The following is a 16,832-nucleotide window of genomic DNA, read 5'->3' as shown; positions in this document are numbered from 1 at the left end:
CCATTCTCCTCTCGGGATCTTGGGCACACACGCACACACGCCCGGCGTGAGTTTTAAGCCGCCGGGTCCAGGATGCGAACTGCGGTCGACTACGTGGGAGTCCAGCAACATAGCCATTACGCTAACTGCTGGTTCCCTATAATATGCATTTCTGTGAATATTTTTATCTTTGGAGAAATGTGTAGTTAAGTTATTTTGCCCATTTGAAAATCCGATTATTTGCTTTTTTTTTTAAGAGAGATTTTTGCTATAGGGCATGTGCACTTGCAAGAGAGCAGGAAGCAAGAAATCAACCCCCGGGGGGATGGCCACTCCGCAATCCCTTCTCCTCCATTCTCCTTTCAGGATTTTGTGCACACACACACACACTCACGCACGAGTGCGCGTTTTAGTGAGAATTTTAAGCCACCCAGTTCAAGACTCGAACTGTGGTCGACTACGTGGGAGTCTAGTGACGTAACCATTACACCTTCTGTCGGTACCAGATTATTTGCTTTTTTTGTTTTGTTATAGAAGTTCCTGAAATATTCTGGATATTAACAACTTATCACATACATAGTTTGCAAATATCTCTTTCCAGTCTGTACGTAGCCTTTTCACATTGTTGAGTGTGTCCTTTGATGTATCTGCCTGTTCATCTGTTCATATATTCTAACCGCCTGGCCTATTGAGAATGCTTGTGAGATCTCTACATAGAGCTAATGTAGAGGAAATTGGGATTCTCTCATGTTTTTAATTTTGTTGACCTAGTCAGAGCAGTGTAATTTAGACTTTATGGATGGAGATGATATACCCGTGTGTACAAAATACACCGTGGTTATGCCATGGTGCTTCGCAGTAGGGCTGTCATAAAAATGTTTGTAATGGCCATCAGAAAGAAAGCTTAAAGCGAACTTTAGACAACTCCCATACACAAAGAAATAGAATTTTGTACATACAATAGTGTAGAAAGGTAGAGCTTGCTTTACAGAGGGTTTCCCTGTGCGATCATTTATAAGTACACCTTTGTGTTATACGTGGTAGAAAAGTGTACCTTAAATTCCCCGAGATGGTCTTTAGATCTTAAAGAAATAAATTAGAAAGAAAGAACTCAGTCATTTTATTTTATTATGCCTAAATTATCAGGAGATTCATGTTCCTGGACCCTGATTTCTATATCAGTTCTTGGATGCAGTGTTCAATAGTGTCTTGGGGGGGCTCTATACAGTGTTCCTTAGTGTATCACAGTATTTAGAGTATGTTTAAAATGTGTGGTGACCGCAAACTGCTACGTTTGTGTGCAGAAACTCATGGACACTTCTGTTAGGGAAAGGAAGCTTCTCCTGGGCCCAGGGCAGACTGGAGTTGAAATGGAGACCAGGCAGAAGGCAACTCCGGGCAGCCTGGGCAGTGGCTGACTTCATACACAGAGCCCTGAGGATATTGGTTTGCCTTGATCATTTCCAAGATGGACAAGATCTTTTTTGCTCCTTGCTCTTTAGAGTTTGGTGCCTGAGCATGTGGGGGCTTCAACATGGACTTTGAAGTGAAATATCCTGCTGAGACTAGACTTGCTTTGTTAAATTGGCAGTTCCCAAACCTCTTAGAGCCTAATTTTCTCACCTGTCAAATCAGACTAATGATGCTTGCCTCAGGGTTGTGGCAAAGATGAAATGAGTTAAGACAGATGTGCAGAGAAGCATAGAGCTAGTTAAATAGCAGCTGTAATAGGTACAAATAATAATTTACTATTTTAGTTTTTTCTGCTGTTAATTTTGAAAATGTACTGTACCTTTTGACACTTTACTCTTTTTCAGTTTTTAAGTTTATTCATTCACTTTCATGAGAGAGAAAAAGTGAAATAGCCACACCTAGCCTCCTCTCACCATAGCCTACCCTGCAGCCTCAGCCATCCGTATCATAGGCATGTGTGCAGGGAGGCCCTGAGAACCAAGCCAGCGACCTTCACATGTAGATGTACCTGTATTGCAGCTTTGTCACTATTTGGCCCCATGGCATTTTGCTTTTTTTTCCTGGAGTGTGTGTGTGTGTGTGTGTGTGTGTGTATGTGTATGTATATGTATCATGGTAGCATGCCCAGAGAGAGAAGCACCCTTGACAAGGTCTGGTAACACCTGGCAGGATCTTGAGCACAAGCACATGCCTGGCACATTTCAGTTCAACCAAGCTGGGGATCTAAACCACAGTTGGCCACATAGCTTCCAGCGCTGTAGTCTAGTATGCTACTGAGTGTTACCAGACTGAGCTTTTTCTTGTTTTTATTTATTTAATTTTTTTGGAGAGGATACATGCGCTTGCCAGAAAGACAAAGAGAGACAGACAGAAAGCGAGAAATCACCCCCCGGGGGGGCGAGGATAGCCACACTGCAATCCCTTCTCCTCTGTTCTCCTCTCAGGATCTTGGGCATGCATGTACATGCACCTGGCGTGAGTTTAAGCCACCAGGTCCAGGACTCGAACTGAGGTCGACTACATGGAAGTCCAGCAACGTAACCATTAGGCCACCTGCTGGTCCCTCCTGTTTTAATTTTACTATTTATTTTTGTTAACATAGGGCTCACCAGAAATGAGAGAGAAAGTCCTCCCAAGGGGTGTGGTCATGCCATAATCCCTTCTCTTTCACTTTTCTATTCTGTCAGGTTCCTGGGCACACATGCACACATCCCTGGTGTGTCCCTCAAGCCACTAGAGCTGGGACTTGAACAGTATTGACCATGTGAGATCTAGCTCCCTTAATCACTTTGCTACTTTTGCAGTTTTTAAAAATGAAGATTCAATTTCTTGAACTTTGTTTCAGGTGCTACCAGAGAAACGGAGTCTGAAGCTGCTAAAAAGCCAGAATATCAATGTGAACTGGTACATGTATTGTCCTGAGAGTGCTATGATTCTGCTGTCTACCACAGTCCTTGAAAATGTGCTGCAGCCTTTTTATTTTAGGGTAAGAGTAAACCTCCCCTTAAAAAGATTTTGATTTCTGGTACCAGCAGATGGCAAAATGGTTACGTCGCTGGACTCCCATGTCGTGGACCGCAGTTTGAGTCCCAGACCCAGCGACTTAAAACTTATGCCCAGTGCCCAAAATCCCAGGAGAAGAAGGGATTGGTGATTTCTTTTTGTCTCTATCTTTCCTGGAGATCTCTCTCAAAAGAAAAAAACAAACAAACAAACACCAAAAAGATTTTGATTTCAGCCGACTCCCCCATCCTCTAACATGCTAATGTGTCAAGCATTTTAAAGGGGCAACTTCCTCTGACAATAACCTCACCACTTCTGACCACTAGAGGGCACAGGGTGCCATTCTGTCCATTCCCCAGAATGATTCATTTTGTGAAGACACTTCAGTGAGGAAAGTGCACGGCGGGCAGGACCTTTGATGGGCTGGGAAGGCATAGTGTGTGTACACCTTCCTTGATTTTACGCACGGAATGCTAAAACATTCAAGGGGTTTAGTAAACTTTTCCTAAAAGTTTTTTTCTCCTGAACAGGCTGGCACTATGACGAAGCTGCCCAAGTTTGAGATTGAATTACCAGCTGCACCTAAGTCAAGTAAACTCAGCCTTTCTGAAAGAGACATCGCAATGGCCACCATGTATGTTTTTGACAGAATTCCTTGTAATTGTCTCCAGTACTACACGTAATGGGAGTGTGTCTTAAGGACAGCAGTTACGACCTTTTCTTATGATGGGGGCCCTTGGATGGAACACATAATGAAGACTTCACTTTGCCTGTTTAGCAACTAGATTTTTTTTTTGGAGAGGTTTTTGCTATAGGGTGCGTGCGCTCGTCAGACAGACAGAGACAGACAGAGAGACAGAAAGCGAGAAATCACCCCCCAGGGGGGATGGCCACGCCGCAATCCCTTCTCCTCCATTCTCCTCTCGGGATCTTGGGCACGCACGCACATGCGCCCCGGCGTAGCAACTAGATTTTACAAATACAGGAACTACATGCTGTTTGGCATTCTTGGATTTTTTATATGCTTTGTAATCTTAGGGAAGCTTTTTTTTTTTTTGCCTTTGTAGTCTGGTAAATGATAAAATGAGAACATTGAACCAACTTCTTAAGTATCTAAGTTTTACTTTTTTGTTTTCATTTTGTGAGTTGAAACTTCATAAGGATTTCTTTTTGGCTAAAATAAATCATACTTACTCTAAATAAGAAAATAGACTTTTTAAAATGTAATAAACATAGAACTGAATTACTTATATAAGAAGGTATATTTTATTTGGAAAAACAGTTATCTCAATTTAAAAAACTTGGGGGGACCAGCAGATGGCCTAATGGCTACATTGCTGGACTCCCATGTAGTTGACTGAGGTTTGAGTCCTGGACCTGGTGACTTGAACTCACACCAGGCACATGTGCGTGCATGCCCAAGATCTCGAGAGGAAAAAGGAGGAGAGGAGATTGCAGCATGGCCATCCCTTCTTGGGGGCGATTTCTCGCTTTCTGTCTCTCTGTCTCTCTCCGTCTTTCTGGCGAGCGCACGCTCCCTATAGCAAACATCTCTCCAAAAAAACCCAATTTTTTTGAGATATTATTGCCATAGGGCACATGCACTTGCTGAAGGGCCAGAGAGAGATGGAGAAAGAGAGAGCGAGACATCATCCCCCAGAGAGGATGACCATGCTGCAATCCCCTCTCCTCCATTCTACCCCTGGGACTCTGGGCATGTGCGCCTAAGTGCTAAAAATCCTGAGAGGAGAATGGAGAAGGGATTCGGGCATGGCCATCCCTCCTGGGGGTGGGGGTGGGGGGGTGATTTCTTGTTTTCTGTCTTTCCGGTGAGGGCCCTATAGCAAAACTCTCTTAAAATATAAGACTTTGATCAAACTATATTTTGTTTTGCATTCTCTTTTTCACTTAACATTATAATAGGCTTTGTCTGACTGATTCTTTGTAAATATTTTTGTTGGGTACAAAATATTCCATTAAGTGAGTATCTCCTAATATATTTAACTATGGTCTTATAATTCAGAATTTAGAATGGAGGAATTTTAATCAACCAGCCGTGACTCCGTCTTTCTGTCCCTTAGATACGGACAACTTTATGTTCTCTTCTTGAGGCATCATTCTCGGACTTCCAACAGTACAGGAGCGGAGGTGGTCCTGTATCATCTACCACGGTATACGCAGTGCTCTCGTCCCTCCGCCCTCACTTTAAAACATGGACTAGAGCTTTTTGATCTATACCTTCTTGACCTTTCTCTTGGCCTACAGAGAAGGAGCCTGTAAAAAGATGCACATATTAAAGTTAAACAGGACAGGAAAGTTTGCCCTAAATGTGGTGGACAACCTGGTTGTCGTTCATCATCAGGACACAGAGGTATGCATTGTGTGTGGGCTCCTAATCTGTATTTGTACAAGGTAGGATGGCTTTAAAGTATTATGGAAATTGGCAAGATATCCTAATCAATGACTAGAAAGTGTTTTTATCTCTCTTTTTTAAAAGATATTCTTTTCTTCCATCAGCTTAAGAGACAGAGAGAGAGCACTGTCAACATGATCTGGATGCCATAATCCTCCCCTCCTCCCGGCCCTAGCCAGCCCTGGATCATGGGCACATGCATGCGTGATGTACTCAGGAGGTCTTTGGATATGAACTCCTACCTTTTCCGTGAGGATTGACCTCACAGAGTATTGTATTTTACTGTTGTGCCACAGTCTGGCCCCTAGAAAGTGCTTTTAGTGCTAAAAGTTTGGTCTTCCACGTGGAAATGGGCCTGACACTCTAGAAAAAAGTGATTTGCTGTTAGTTTTTATTAAGGGTAATTAAAAGTATTTCAGAGAAAAAGACACGAGATTTGACCTTTGGAACATTCACGGGGTGAGCCACTGTATGACACGAGGCATGAACCCTGATCTGCATTTGTGAACATGGATGACAGTGCTGGTTGACAGTGACTTTCAGGCTATGTGGCCCGAGAAAACTAGAAAGTGTTTTGTATTTTTGAGGCTGTTAGTAGGGTACCTGGTGGTAGACAAGCCACCTTCCTCCCATGGCTTCCCAGAGGGTGGTGACAGCTTATATGTGATTAAGATGCCTCAAGTTAAAGTGAAAAAGATCTGCTGAAATCACTTTGAGCTTGTCTGAGGAAGCATGTCATAAATGCAAGAAATATTTGTGAGAGGAGATAAAAATGTCAGAGAGTTGTGATGTTAATGGCAAATTCCTCCTCAGTAAGCTCTAACCTGTGGGTGTGGATTGCAAACAGACTTTTAAACTGATCTGAAATAGTGGTTGCGACACAATGGATGGGACAGGTCAAACCATGATTTGTTCGGGCCCCAGTCTTTTCTCTTTCTTCACTGTAGACATCGGTTATATTTGACATCAAGTTAAGGGGGGAGTTTGATGGCACCGTTACCTTCCATCACCCTGTGCTTCCAGCTCGGTCCATTCAGCCTTATCAGATCCCCATGGCAGGTAGGTGGAGCTTGGGGGGGCGGGGCCATGCTGCCAGCACACCTTATAGCTGTGTTCTTGCTGTAGTCTTTGGGGAGTGCATACTGACTCTCAGACCTCTTTTGACTTTTCTGAAGAGCAGTTAGTTCTGTTTTTTTAAACATCATCAACTCCTACTGATTCTAAAAGCTAAAATTGTGTTGTCACGAGCAGGATTTTGTAGGTGAGATGGATCTTCCTTTGAAGAAAATAGGATGATTTATCTTTCCTGAGCTTTAAAATGGAGAGTTGTGATTACCCACTGAAATGGGGAGATTTTTCTTTTTTAAGTCTTTATTTCTTTTGAGAGAGAGAGATTGAGAAACAGATAGGCATCCCAATAGGGTCTTCATGCCACAGTACACCCCCAGCCTCAGTGTGGATCATGGGCATGCACATGCCTGGTGTGTCTACAAGAAGGCCTTGGGGTGTGAGCTTGAGAGCTTCCTGTGTGGATTCAGCCTCTCAGAGCATTGTGTTACTGCTGCACCAGTGAAGCTGAATGTTTTAAAGCCTTATAACCTTGGGACCAGCAGTTAGCATAATGGCTATGTCACTGGACTCCCATGTAGTCGACCATGGTTCGAGTTCCGGACCCGGTGGCTTAAACTCACACCGGGCGAGTGTGTGTGTATGGCCAAGATCCCGAGAGAATGAAGGAAAAGGGATTGTGGCATGGCCATCCCCCCTGGGGGGGTGATTTCTTGCTTTCTGTCTGTCTGTCTGTCTGTCTGTCTCTCTCTCCGTCTTTCTGATGAGTGCATGTACCCCATAGCCAAAAAAAAAAACCTCTCCAAAAAACAAAAACAAAAACCTTGTAACCCTCAAATTAAATTTGGCTGTTTAGGGGCCAGCAGGTAGTGTGGTAGTTAAGATGCTGGATTCCCACATGGCCAACCATGGTTCAAGTCTGGCATGTGTGCCCCAGTTCCTTAGAGGAGAGTAGAGAAGGAAGGATTGTGGTATGGTCATTCATCTAAAGGGTGCTGCCTTACTTTCCCTCTCTCCTTCCCTTTCTCTGTCTCTGCGGGGAACACATGCACCCTAGAGCTAAATTACAAGAAAAAAAGAAGAATTGATTGTGTCAAATAATTACCTTATACCTGCTGGCCTAAGTGATGAATGAGGGGGAAATGTGACTCTAAACATGGAAAACCTCCAGCTCTGCTCCAGTTGTAGAGGACCAGTGAGAAGGCAGTGAGATTCTGGTTGTTAAAGTAAGGCAGATTCCAGGCCTGGTCAAAGTAATAGCCCCGACACAAAGATCAGGAGGAGTTTGAGCACTTCTTGAATCTCTGGGGGTCTCAGGGAGTATGGGCTGTAAAGTGATTTTTTTCCTGACAGGAAAAAGAACTAAAAGGTCATTAAACCCCAAAACTCCATTTTAGCCCACACTCCCTGAGTCCCCCTGGCAGGCTTATGCATCTTTGTACCCTGTGCACCCTTGCTGCTCTCAGGTGGGTGTGCATTCGGGACTGAGTAGGCTGTTTTGAAAGATGTAATCAGCAATTCTGGAAAGAGCTAGATGCTTTTTCCCTTCAGTTTTGGCCTATTAGACAAGTGGCTTTCAGTCTAACTACACACTAGGTTCATCTAGAGGATTGAAAACAAAAGCGCTGGCTCTCCCCAAGAACATGCAAGTGAGCATGGTGGCAGCTAGGCTGAGGGCCATGTACTCAGGTCACGCCTTCGCTGTGGGTCCAGAATGCAAGTGCTCTTGGCTGAAGCTTGTCTGAGTAACTCCTTCCTGCAGGTCCAACTAGCCCTTTCCTGCTGGTCTGACTAGGCTCCTTCCTGCTGGTTTGACTAGTTCCTTCCTGCTGGTCCGATTAGGCTCCTTCCTGCTGGTCCTACTAGCTCCTTCCTGCTGGTCCAACTAGGTTCCTTCCTGCCTTCAGTGGTCTCTTCAAAAGGACCACCTTTTCTGATCACCTGCCTTCCCACCATACCAGTAATTGGAACAGAACTGGGAATCATGGTCAGCTGGTGGGGCTGCCCGCTTGATGCTGTGTGCACTGTGTGTCATTGGTCCATTGGTCATTGTCATTGGTCCCTGTTGTGAGGTTTTGTGGTGGTCTGCTTCCCAGATGAGCTCTATGTGACTGGATCGACTGTGTTTTGGATAATTGAGCTAATTAGATCACTGAACCACAAATTACTATTATTTAAAACATTCTCAGTGAATTATCTTAGTATTTGATTTTTGAATTATCTAGGTAAATTTCTCCCTCCTTAATGCATATATTTTTTTAAAAAATAAAAACAGACTCCAAAACTCACTGTGAATGGAGCCCTGACAGTCTCCCACCCCCCTTTTTTTTTTCTGTAGAATGCATGTGTTTGGAGAGTACCAGGGAATGAGAAAGCACTCTCCAAGAGGAGATGGGGTGATCACATTACATTCCCTCTCCATTCTCCTCTCGGGATTTTGGGCATGCGTGAACATGATCCTTGCTTGTTTTTCTTTTTCTTTTTTTTATAGACCATAGATTAGTTTATTTTTAACACCATCATGCCATGAATTCATAGGGAATAGGTTCCAGTAGCTCAGGCTCCTTTCCATTGATTCTTACCAAGTGTGCTTCTCTGGGTGGAGCAGGCTGGTGCTTTAGTTGAACCCAGGTACCTTTCTCTTTGGCTTCTTTCTTTTTCTGATCATTTTCCTTCACAAGTTTTACGAAGCTATCTCTGCTCTTAGAATGCTTAATAAGCTCAATACACACATTAATTCTCTTGGCAAGGATCTTGCCCTTAACTTGTTTGTTTACAACAATGCCAACAGCATGCTGGGTAACATTGTAGACTCTTCCAGTTTTGCCATGGTAACATCTTTGGGGCATTCCTTCTTTTTTTGGAGGTTTTTGCTATAGGGTGTGTGTGCTCACCAGAAAGACAGAGAGAGACAGAGAGATAGAAAGTGAGAAATCACCCCCCAGGGGGATGACCATGCCACAATCCCTTCTCCTCCATTCTCCTCTCGGGATCTTGGGCACACATGCACATGCGCCTAGTGTGAGTTTAAGCCACTGGGTCCAGGACTCGAACCGTGTTCCACTGCATGGGAGTTCAGCGACATAGCCATTACGCTAACTGCTGGTCCCTGGGGCATTCCTTTTTGAACAGTACCCATTCCCTTGATGTCTACAATATCCCTTTCTTTCTTTCTTTCTTTTTTTTTTTCTTTTTTTGGAGAGTTTTTTTTTGCTATAGGGCTCATGCCCTCGCCAGAAAGACAGACAGAGACAGAGAGACACAAAGCGAGAAATCACCCCCCAGGGTGATGGACTCAAACCTCAGTCAACTACATGGGAGTCCAGTGACACAGCCATTATACCAACTGCTGGTCCCTACAATATCCCTTTCTTGTAGATGCACATATATGTTGCCAGAGGAACCACTCCATGTTTTCTAAAAGGCCTAGAGAACATATATCGGGTGCCTCTCCTCTTTCTCTTTGTGTTCGTCATTTTGGTGAATTACTAGAAGATGGCGGTTCTGGCCCAAAAGAAGCCTTGCATGTTTTCAGGCCACTGGTCTGAGACTTGAACAATGTGATTGGCCACGAAGGATACAGCTGCCTCAACCACCACACCACCAGCTGGCCCTGGAGATGTTTTCGTGGACTGTTCTTTCTCAGCTCTTCCTCCCTTCCTCTTCTGTATGCTATCTGTGAAACGTGACAGTTTGCTGCTTCTTCCCATAACTGCAGTCAAATAAATATGTACTGACAGCCCTAAAAGGATTGACTTCAGGGCCAGCAGGTAGCGTGGTAGTGTTAAGGTACTGGATTCCCACATGGCCAACCATGGTTTGAGTTCCAGACCCAGCCACTTGATAATCATGCTGGGTGTGTGTGTGTGTGTGTGTGTGTGTGTGTGTGTGTGTGTGCTCAAAATCCTGAGAGGAGAATGGAAAAGAAGGGATTGCAGCATGGCCATCCCCCTTGGGATGTATCTTAAGTGCTGGTATTTGTGCATTTTCTGGCTGCTTTGTCATGCTCATGTCTCCTTGGTTTGTAGGTCCTGCTGCTGTGACCAGCCAGTCCCCTGTTCCGTGCAAACTCTGTATCCTTTTCAAAGGCATTATCACTGTGCACGTGCAAACTCTGTATCCTTTTCAAAGGCATTGTTACTGTGCACGAAAAGGGAAGTAGTTGCCTTTTTTTTTTTTTCTTTTTGGTTCATTTACTTTTTTTTCCCATGGGAGAGCAAGACAGATAAAGAGATGGGGAGAAAAGTGGGCACCCCCAGCAAGGTCCTCACACCAAGATCCCTCCCCAGCTCAGCCATCCCAGCTCACAGGTATTGTGTGCCCAGTGTGCTCAGGGAGAGCATGGGACCTGAAGCCAGCAACCCTTCCTTGTGATTCTGCGTCATGGAGTGCTGTGTTACTGCCACACGATGCAGCTGCATTGCCCCTTCTTTACAGAGTGGTCTTGTCGCCCCTCCCAAGGCAGCTGGAAATGACTGGGAGCCGTTCCTGAGAAGCATTTCTTACCATCCAGGGGCCCTGTGTGTATGGCAGCCCACACAGGAGCAGGGGTGGGGGCTGATTGAAATTGGGTTTACCTTTTGTTTTCATCTTTCTGGTTTAGAATTTCCTATGATGTTTAGATTCTTCATCCTGGATTGTGTTTCAACCTGACATCATTATCAGTGCCAGCCAAGGTAGGTCAGAGGGGATGATGGGCATGTTGTTAGCTTGGGGTCATGGTTGTAGGCAGTGATTTTTTTTTTTTTTGGAGAGGTTTTTAGCTATAGCTCGCCAGACAGACAGAGACAAAGAGACAGAAAGCGAGAAATCACCCCCCAGGGGAGATGGCCATGCCGCAATCCCTTCTCCTCCATTCTCCTCTCGGGATCTTGGGCACGCATGCACATGCGCCCAGTGTGGTTTTAAGCCACTGGGTCCGGGACGTGAACTGCGATCGACTATGTGGGAATCCAGCGACATAGACATTACACTAACTGCTGGTCCTTAGGCTGTGATGTTTTCAAAGTGACTCTCTGAGAAATGGTTTCTCCCTTTAGCTATGGGAGTGGGATTTTTTTTTTTTTTTTTTAGAAATTTTTGCTATAGGGGATGTGTGCTTGCCAGAGAGACAGAAAGCAAGAAATCACCCCCCAGGGGAGAAGGCCATGCCACAGTTCCTTCGCCTCCAGACTCCTCTCCAGATTTTGGGCATGCACGCACATGTGCCCAGCATGAGTTTGAAGCTGCTGAGTCCAGGACTTGAACCACGGTTGACTACATGGGAGTCCAGCAATGTAACCATTCCGTTATACTCTGTTCTGTACTATATGTTCATTTGGTCAAGGACATGTATTATCTTTTTCATTATTAAAGTGACAGCTAAATTCCCCTGCCGTGAGCCCAGTCTGCCACGCCAGACCTCACTGCTCAGTGTCTCCGTCCTGTGTCCCACCAGCACCCTCTCTGGCCCTCCCTTTTCTGTGCGGGCCTCTTTCTCACCTTGCTGGTGAAGCCTCCCACAGCCTGTTAGTTGTCTCTTCCTGGGTAATCACTTTATATCTTTATCTGTTAGAGAACGTTCTGCATTAGTTATTAGTCATTTGTTTGCTTTCTGGTCTTACCTGCTGGAATTCTCAAGGATTCCCAAGGAGAGAGTTAGTTCTAATATGCGGGTATCCACTGTATAGAGTAGAGTGAATCCACTTCTCTCCTGTGCACCTAGAATGGCGCTAACTGTGTACCTGCCTTGAGAGAATGAAGAAGGTAATCACTCAGATATTTTAGTTTTTAATGTAAGAGAGGTATTTTAACAGGATCTCACCATGCGACAGTTCTGCCCCAGGATTGGACCAGTTATCTAGGACCACAGGCATATGCCACCATACCCAGGGTGTTTAGGGTGGGCTCAACACCCAACCCAGGCCTCCCATGCCGCCCCAGCCTCCCGTAGGAGTGCCACAGCTTATGCCACCACAGTTGGGCCCATGTTTTATGTCGCATTTCATTCTGCTGTGGAGTCCCAGTTGAGAAGGTTATGCCAGGCTCTGCTTGCCTGGCAGTGTGGCTACACCTGTGTATTGGTGGGTGGAGGACTTCCAAAAACCCACTGAGAGCCTCTGACATTACCTGTTGGACTAATGAGCCAGCGCAGGATGAACCAACGCACAGGACTTAAGTTGGTGCCATGTGTTTACATCTTTTTTTACATTAAATGTTCATGGAGGACTAGGCGTGGGCAAGGTACCATTTGGAATTAAGGACTTGTTGTCTGCCATATTAGGGAGAGCCCATGGCTGCAGCTCTGCGTGCCAAGGTTCCTTGTAGAGAATCAGCCAAGTGTGCAGAGGCAGCCTGGCTGTCAGGCCTTCTGTCATCAGACATGTTCCTGCATGTGCTGCCTCTGCTTGGCAGAAAGGAAAAGCCATTTACCCTACTTTGGAGTTTCTTCCCACACGCATGTTTAGGAGAGGTACTTTTTGGTTCTTTTGTTCTGGTTTGCATGTAGTGTTAAATCTGCTGCCTCTTGAAAACCAGGTTACCTCTGGAACCTCCAAGTGAAACTTCAGCCCATAGTAAACCTCCTTCCAGACAAAGGAAGACTGATGGACTTTCTCCTCCAGAGAAAGGAATGCAAGATGGTCATCCTGTCTGTCTGCTCACAGAGTAAGTGACAAGTCCTTCCTCGTTGGTCTGGCTGCAGGAGTAGACCTGTACCGCCCAGCACCCTTTCTCAGGGTGTGCCACATTTGTATGCCCTGTCTATAACGTGTGACCTCATTCTTTACTTGAGGGATGGTTTATTTAACCCTCTGGAAAGGCTGCTAAATAGCAAAATGACTTGTAGAGACTTTGGTAGAAAAGACCAGTGAGTAGGAAGGTTCCAGGGGAAAGCAGGGTGAGCATAGGCACATTTGAGCGTGGTGGTCCCTGCCTCTGGCTTTAAAGACACCTTCAGAATCCAGACACTTCTGTATGCACGTCTGCTTGAAGACTCTGCTGCTGTCTGCCATAGCTGTTTTCTCTAGCAACCAGGAAGGAGTTGTGATTTCTAGGGGTCAGCTTTCTAAATAATAATTCTCAGAATGTCCTTTAAAGGTGTGATTGCATTGATAACCTTCTGATATTAGAGTAGTTTTGATCCTAGCAGTTGAAATCCTGCAGATGATGTCAAGTTGTTTTGGTTTGTGTGAACACTGTCTCCTTCCCAGTGCTGAGTGAGCCGGACAGAGCGACGCTCCCTGTGATAGCCACCGTTTTCGATAAACTCAACCATGAGTATAAGAAGTACTTGGACGCTGAGCAGAGTTACACCATGGTAAGCTGCATAGACCGTGATGACGGGTTCCTTGTCCCCTGCAAGGCTGTGTTAGCATGTCACTGAGGTGTGATGCATGCCAAGGGCATGGGGGCACTCGTGGGGGAGTAGGCAGTTCACAGTCCCTGCAGTGTGAGACGAGACAGACTCTCACAGCCAGCGGTGTGAGAGTCTGTCTCATCTCAGCAAAGTGGGCTCTCAAGCGGTACCACCACAGTGACCACAGGGCCCAGTGGATCTCAGCTGCCATCATCTTAGCAAAGCGGGCTCTCAAGCAGTACCACCCCCGGTGATCGCAGAGCCTGTGTAGGTATCAGCTACTCCAAAATGTTAGGTAAGCTAGTCAAGGCCTTCCCATACAGCTTTCTTATACAGTAACATTCGAGGAGCTATGGCTTATGAACTAAAAATTCATTCATAGGACCAGAGCTTCACAAAACAAGGATGTACAAAGCCATCTCTCTTATTTATTTATGGTAGAGGGTGCATACACTTGCTGTAGAGAGACAGAGAGGATAGAACTCCCCATGGGGAATGGTTGATACACTGCCATCCCTTCTCTCTCTCTCCTTGCTTTTGAGATTTTGTGCACACAGGCCCATGTACTCAGCATTTCCCAAGCCTCTGGGTCTGGAATGTGAACCATGTGGTCAGTTGTGTAGGATCTGACTGGTTTAACCACAGGACCAATTATCAGAGGGTACACACAACTTATCAGAGAGTAAGAGAAAGTAACCCCCAAATGGGGCATGCTTATCCTGCAATCTGTCTTCCTGTCAAGATTTTGGGCACACGTGTACCTGGTATGTCTTTCAAACTGCTAGAATTGGGATTCAAATCACAGTCAGCTACGTGGTACCAACTCCCTTAACCACTACGTGGTTAGCCTTTTTAAAAAAAATTCATTTCTTAAATGAGAGAGGGAGGCTCACAGCCCCAAGGTCTTTGTGCCAATGATCACCTCAGCCTCGGCCAGCCTAGAGCATGGGCATGTTTGTACACACGTGAGGGAGGGAGACCTTGGGATAGGAACCTGGGACTTACTTGTGTGGGTCTGGTTAACATCACCATTATGCCACTCTCTGGCTCCCATTTTGTTTTTATTAGATAACAAATGTCACATGGTCTAACATTAAGAAAAATAGATAAGGAGTTAACATTTTTGAAGAGGTTAAAAATATATCTGAAGAGGAAACTATGACCATGCTTTTTAAGATAACCACTCTGGATTTTTCTTTTTTTTTTTTAAGTTGCTATAGGGTACATACACTTGATGGAGGGAGGAAGAGAGGTAGAGAGAGAGAGACAGAGAAAGTGAGAAATCACCACTTCGGGGGATGGCCACACTGCAGTCCCTTCTCTTCCATTCTTTCAGGATTCTGGGCAGGCATACACATCTGTCTGGTGTTTTTCAAGCCACTGGGTCTGGGATTTGTTTTTTTTTTTTTTTTCTTTTCTTTTTTTTTTTTTTTTTTTTGTTTTTTTTGAGAGATTTTTCACTGTAGGGCGCGTGCGCTTGCCAGACAGACAGAGAGAGACATAGAGATAGAAAGCGAGAACTCACCCCCAGGGGGGATGGTCACGCCGCAATCCCTTCTCCTCCATTCTCCTCTCGAGATCTTGGGCACGCACACACACGCGCCCGGCGTGAGTTCTAAGCCACCTGGTCCAGGACGTGAACTGCAGTCGACTACGTGGGAGTCCAGTGACATAGCCATTACGCTAACCGCTGGTTCCCATGGGTCTGGGATTTGAATTGCAGTCAGCTGTGTGAGATCCAGCCACCTTAAGCTCTATGCCACTTGCTGGCCTCACTCTGAATTTTTACACTGTCCCAAGCCAGCACAGGAAACAGTTTAATCCAAGTAGTGAAATAAGTGTCTTTTGTTGCATACCTACTAATTAGTCTTTCTGGGTTGGCTGTAAATAGCATCATTTCTAGAAGATGATAAGAAACCCCCACTAAAAAAGGAACAAAATCCTAATTTGTGACTTATTTTAGGCACTTGAAGCAGGGCAAAGCCGAAACAACCCACCTCTCAAGAGGCCTGTACGGACCCAGGCTGTGGTGGACCAGTCTGACGTGTACACCCATGTGCTGTCCGTGTTCACAGAGAAGAAGGTGGGCACAACCCTTGACCCTCTCCTGGGCTGAGAGAACTCAGAACCAGGGTGCTGAGGACAGTCAGAACTACTGTGATTAGAATAATGAGCTATTTGGTGAGGATCTAGCTCTGATGGTTTGGCCTATGTTACTCTGGCCTGGAACATGGTAATCGACAGGTGGTTCTGGAGGGATTTGTGCAAAACCAGTGAAGTCAAACACTGAGGCATCTTGGGGAGTGGATAAACAAGGGGCTACAGGCCATTCCTTCTACAGTGCTCGGGTATTACAAAACCACTTTTTCTCTCTGTAGGAGATGCCTCATAAATTTGTGATAGCCGTGCTGATGGAGTATATTCGCTCTCTCAACCAGTTTCAGATCACAGTACAGGTACTTTCAAGTCAGCATTTGCTGTCCCAAGTTAGAGGAACAGGGATTTAAAAAAAACAAACAAACAAACCTAGGGCTGGCAGGTAGCATGGTGACTGAGTGCTGGACTTCTACATGGCCAACCATGGTTCAAGTCCTTTTTCACTTAACCTTTCTCTGTCTCAGTTGGTCAAATTAAAATTAATTAATTAATATTATTTTTTAAAAGCACTCTTAGTACCTTAACTTAGAAGATGACTTTTTTTTTTTTTAAGCTAAAGGTTTCTACATACCTTACTTCAATTTAGAGTGGCTTTCCTAATATTCCTACATTATTTTATTTTTAAAAAAAATTTTGAGAGAGATTTTTGCTATAGGGCACATGCACTCGCCAGAGACAGAAAATGAGAAATTAAGATTTTTTTTGCCACAGGGCACGTGTGCTTGCTGGAGAGATAGGAAAAGTAAGAAATCACCCCCTGTGGGAGATGGTCACATTGCAATCCCTTCTCTTTTATTCTCCTCAGCTGGATCTTGGGCCCACATGCACATGCGCTGGGTATGAACCAGGACTCAAACCATGGTCAGCCATGTGGGAGTCCAGTGACATAAACACTATGCCATC

At 45.1% G+C, this 16,832-nt stretch overlaps 1 protein-coding gene across 1 annotated transcript in view; it reads left to right on the top strand.

Moving 5' to 3' along the window:
- Nucleotides 1-16,832, top strand: part of RMC1 (regulator of MON1-CCZ1) — a gene marked incomplete at its 5' end in the record, with an annotated part of 28,715 nt that overhangs the window by 9,173 nt on the left and 2,710 nt on the right. Inside the window, 11 exon segments of the mRNA XM_014591286.1 lie at nucleotides 2,798-2,938; nucleotides 3,486-3,589; nucleotides 5,037-5,126; nucleotides 5,221-5,326; nucleotides 6,316-6,427; nucleotides 10,465-10,509; nucleotides 11,059-11,112; nucleotides 12,953-13,081; nucleotides 13,627-13,733; nucleotides 15,736-15,855; nucleotides 16,151-16,228. Of these exon segments, the coding sequence (XP_014446772.1) occupies nucleotides 2,798-2,938; nucleotides 3,486-3,589; nucleotides 5,037-5,126; nucleotides 5,221-5,326; nucleotides 6,316-6,427; nucleotides 10,465-10,509; nucleotides 11,059-11,112; nucleotides 12,953-13,081; nucleotides 13,627-13,733; nucleotides 15,736-15,855; nucleotides 16,151-16,228 (1,086 nt within the window).

The sequence above is a fragment of the Tupaia chinensis genome, unplaced genomic scaffold, assembly GCF_000334495.1.
Source record: "Tupaia chinensis unplaced genomic scaffold, TupChi_1.0 Scaffold000550_1, whole genome shotgun sequence".
NCBI lineage: Eukaryota > Metazoa > Chordata > Mammalia > Scandentia > Tupaiidae > Tupaia > Tupaia belangeri.
This window is presented reverse-complemented; position numbering and strand designations above follow the sequence as displayed.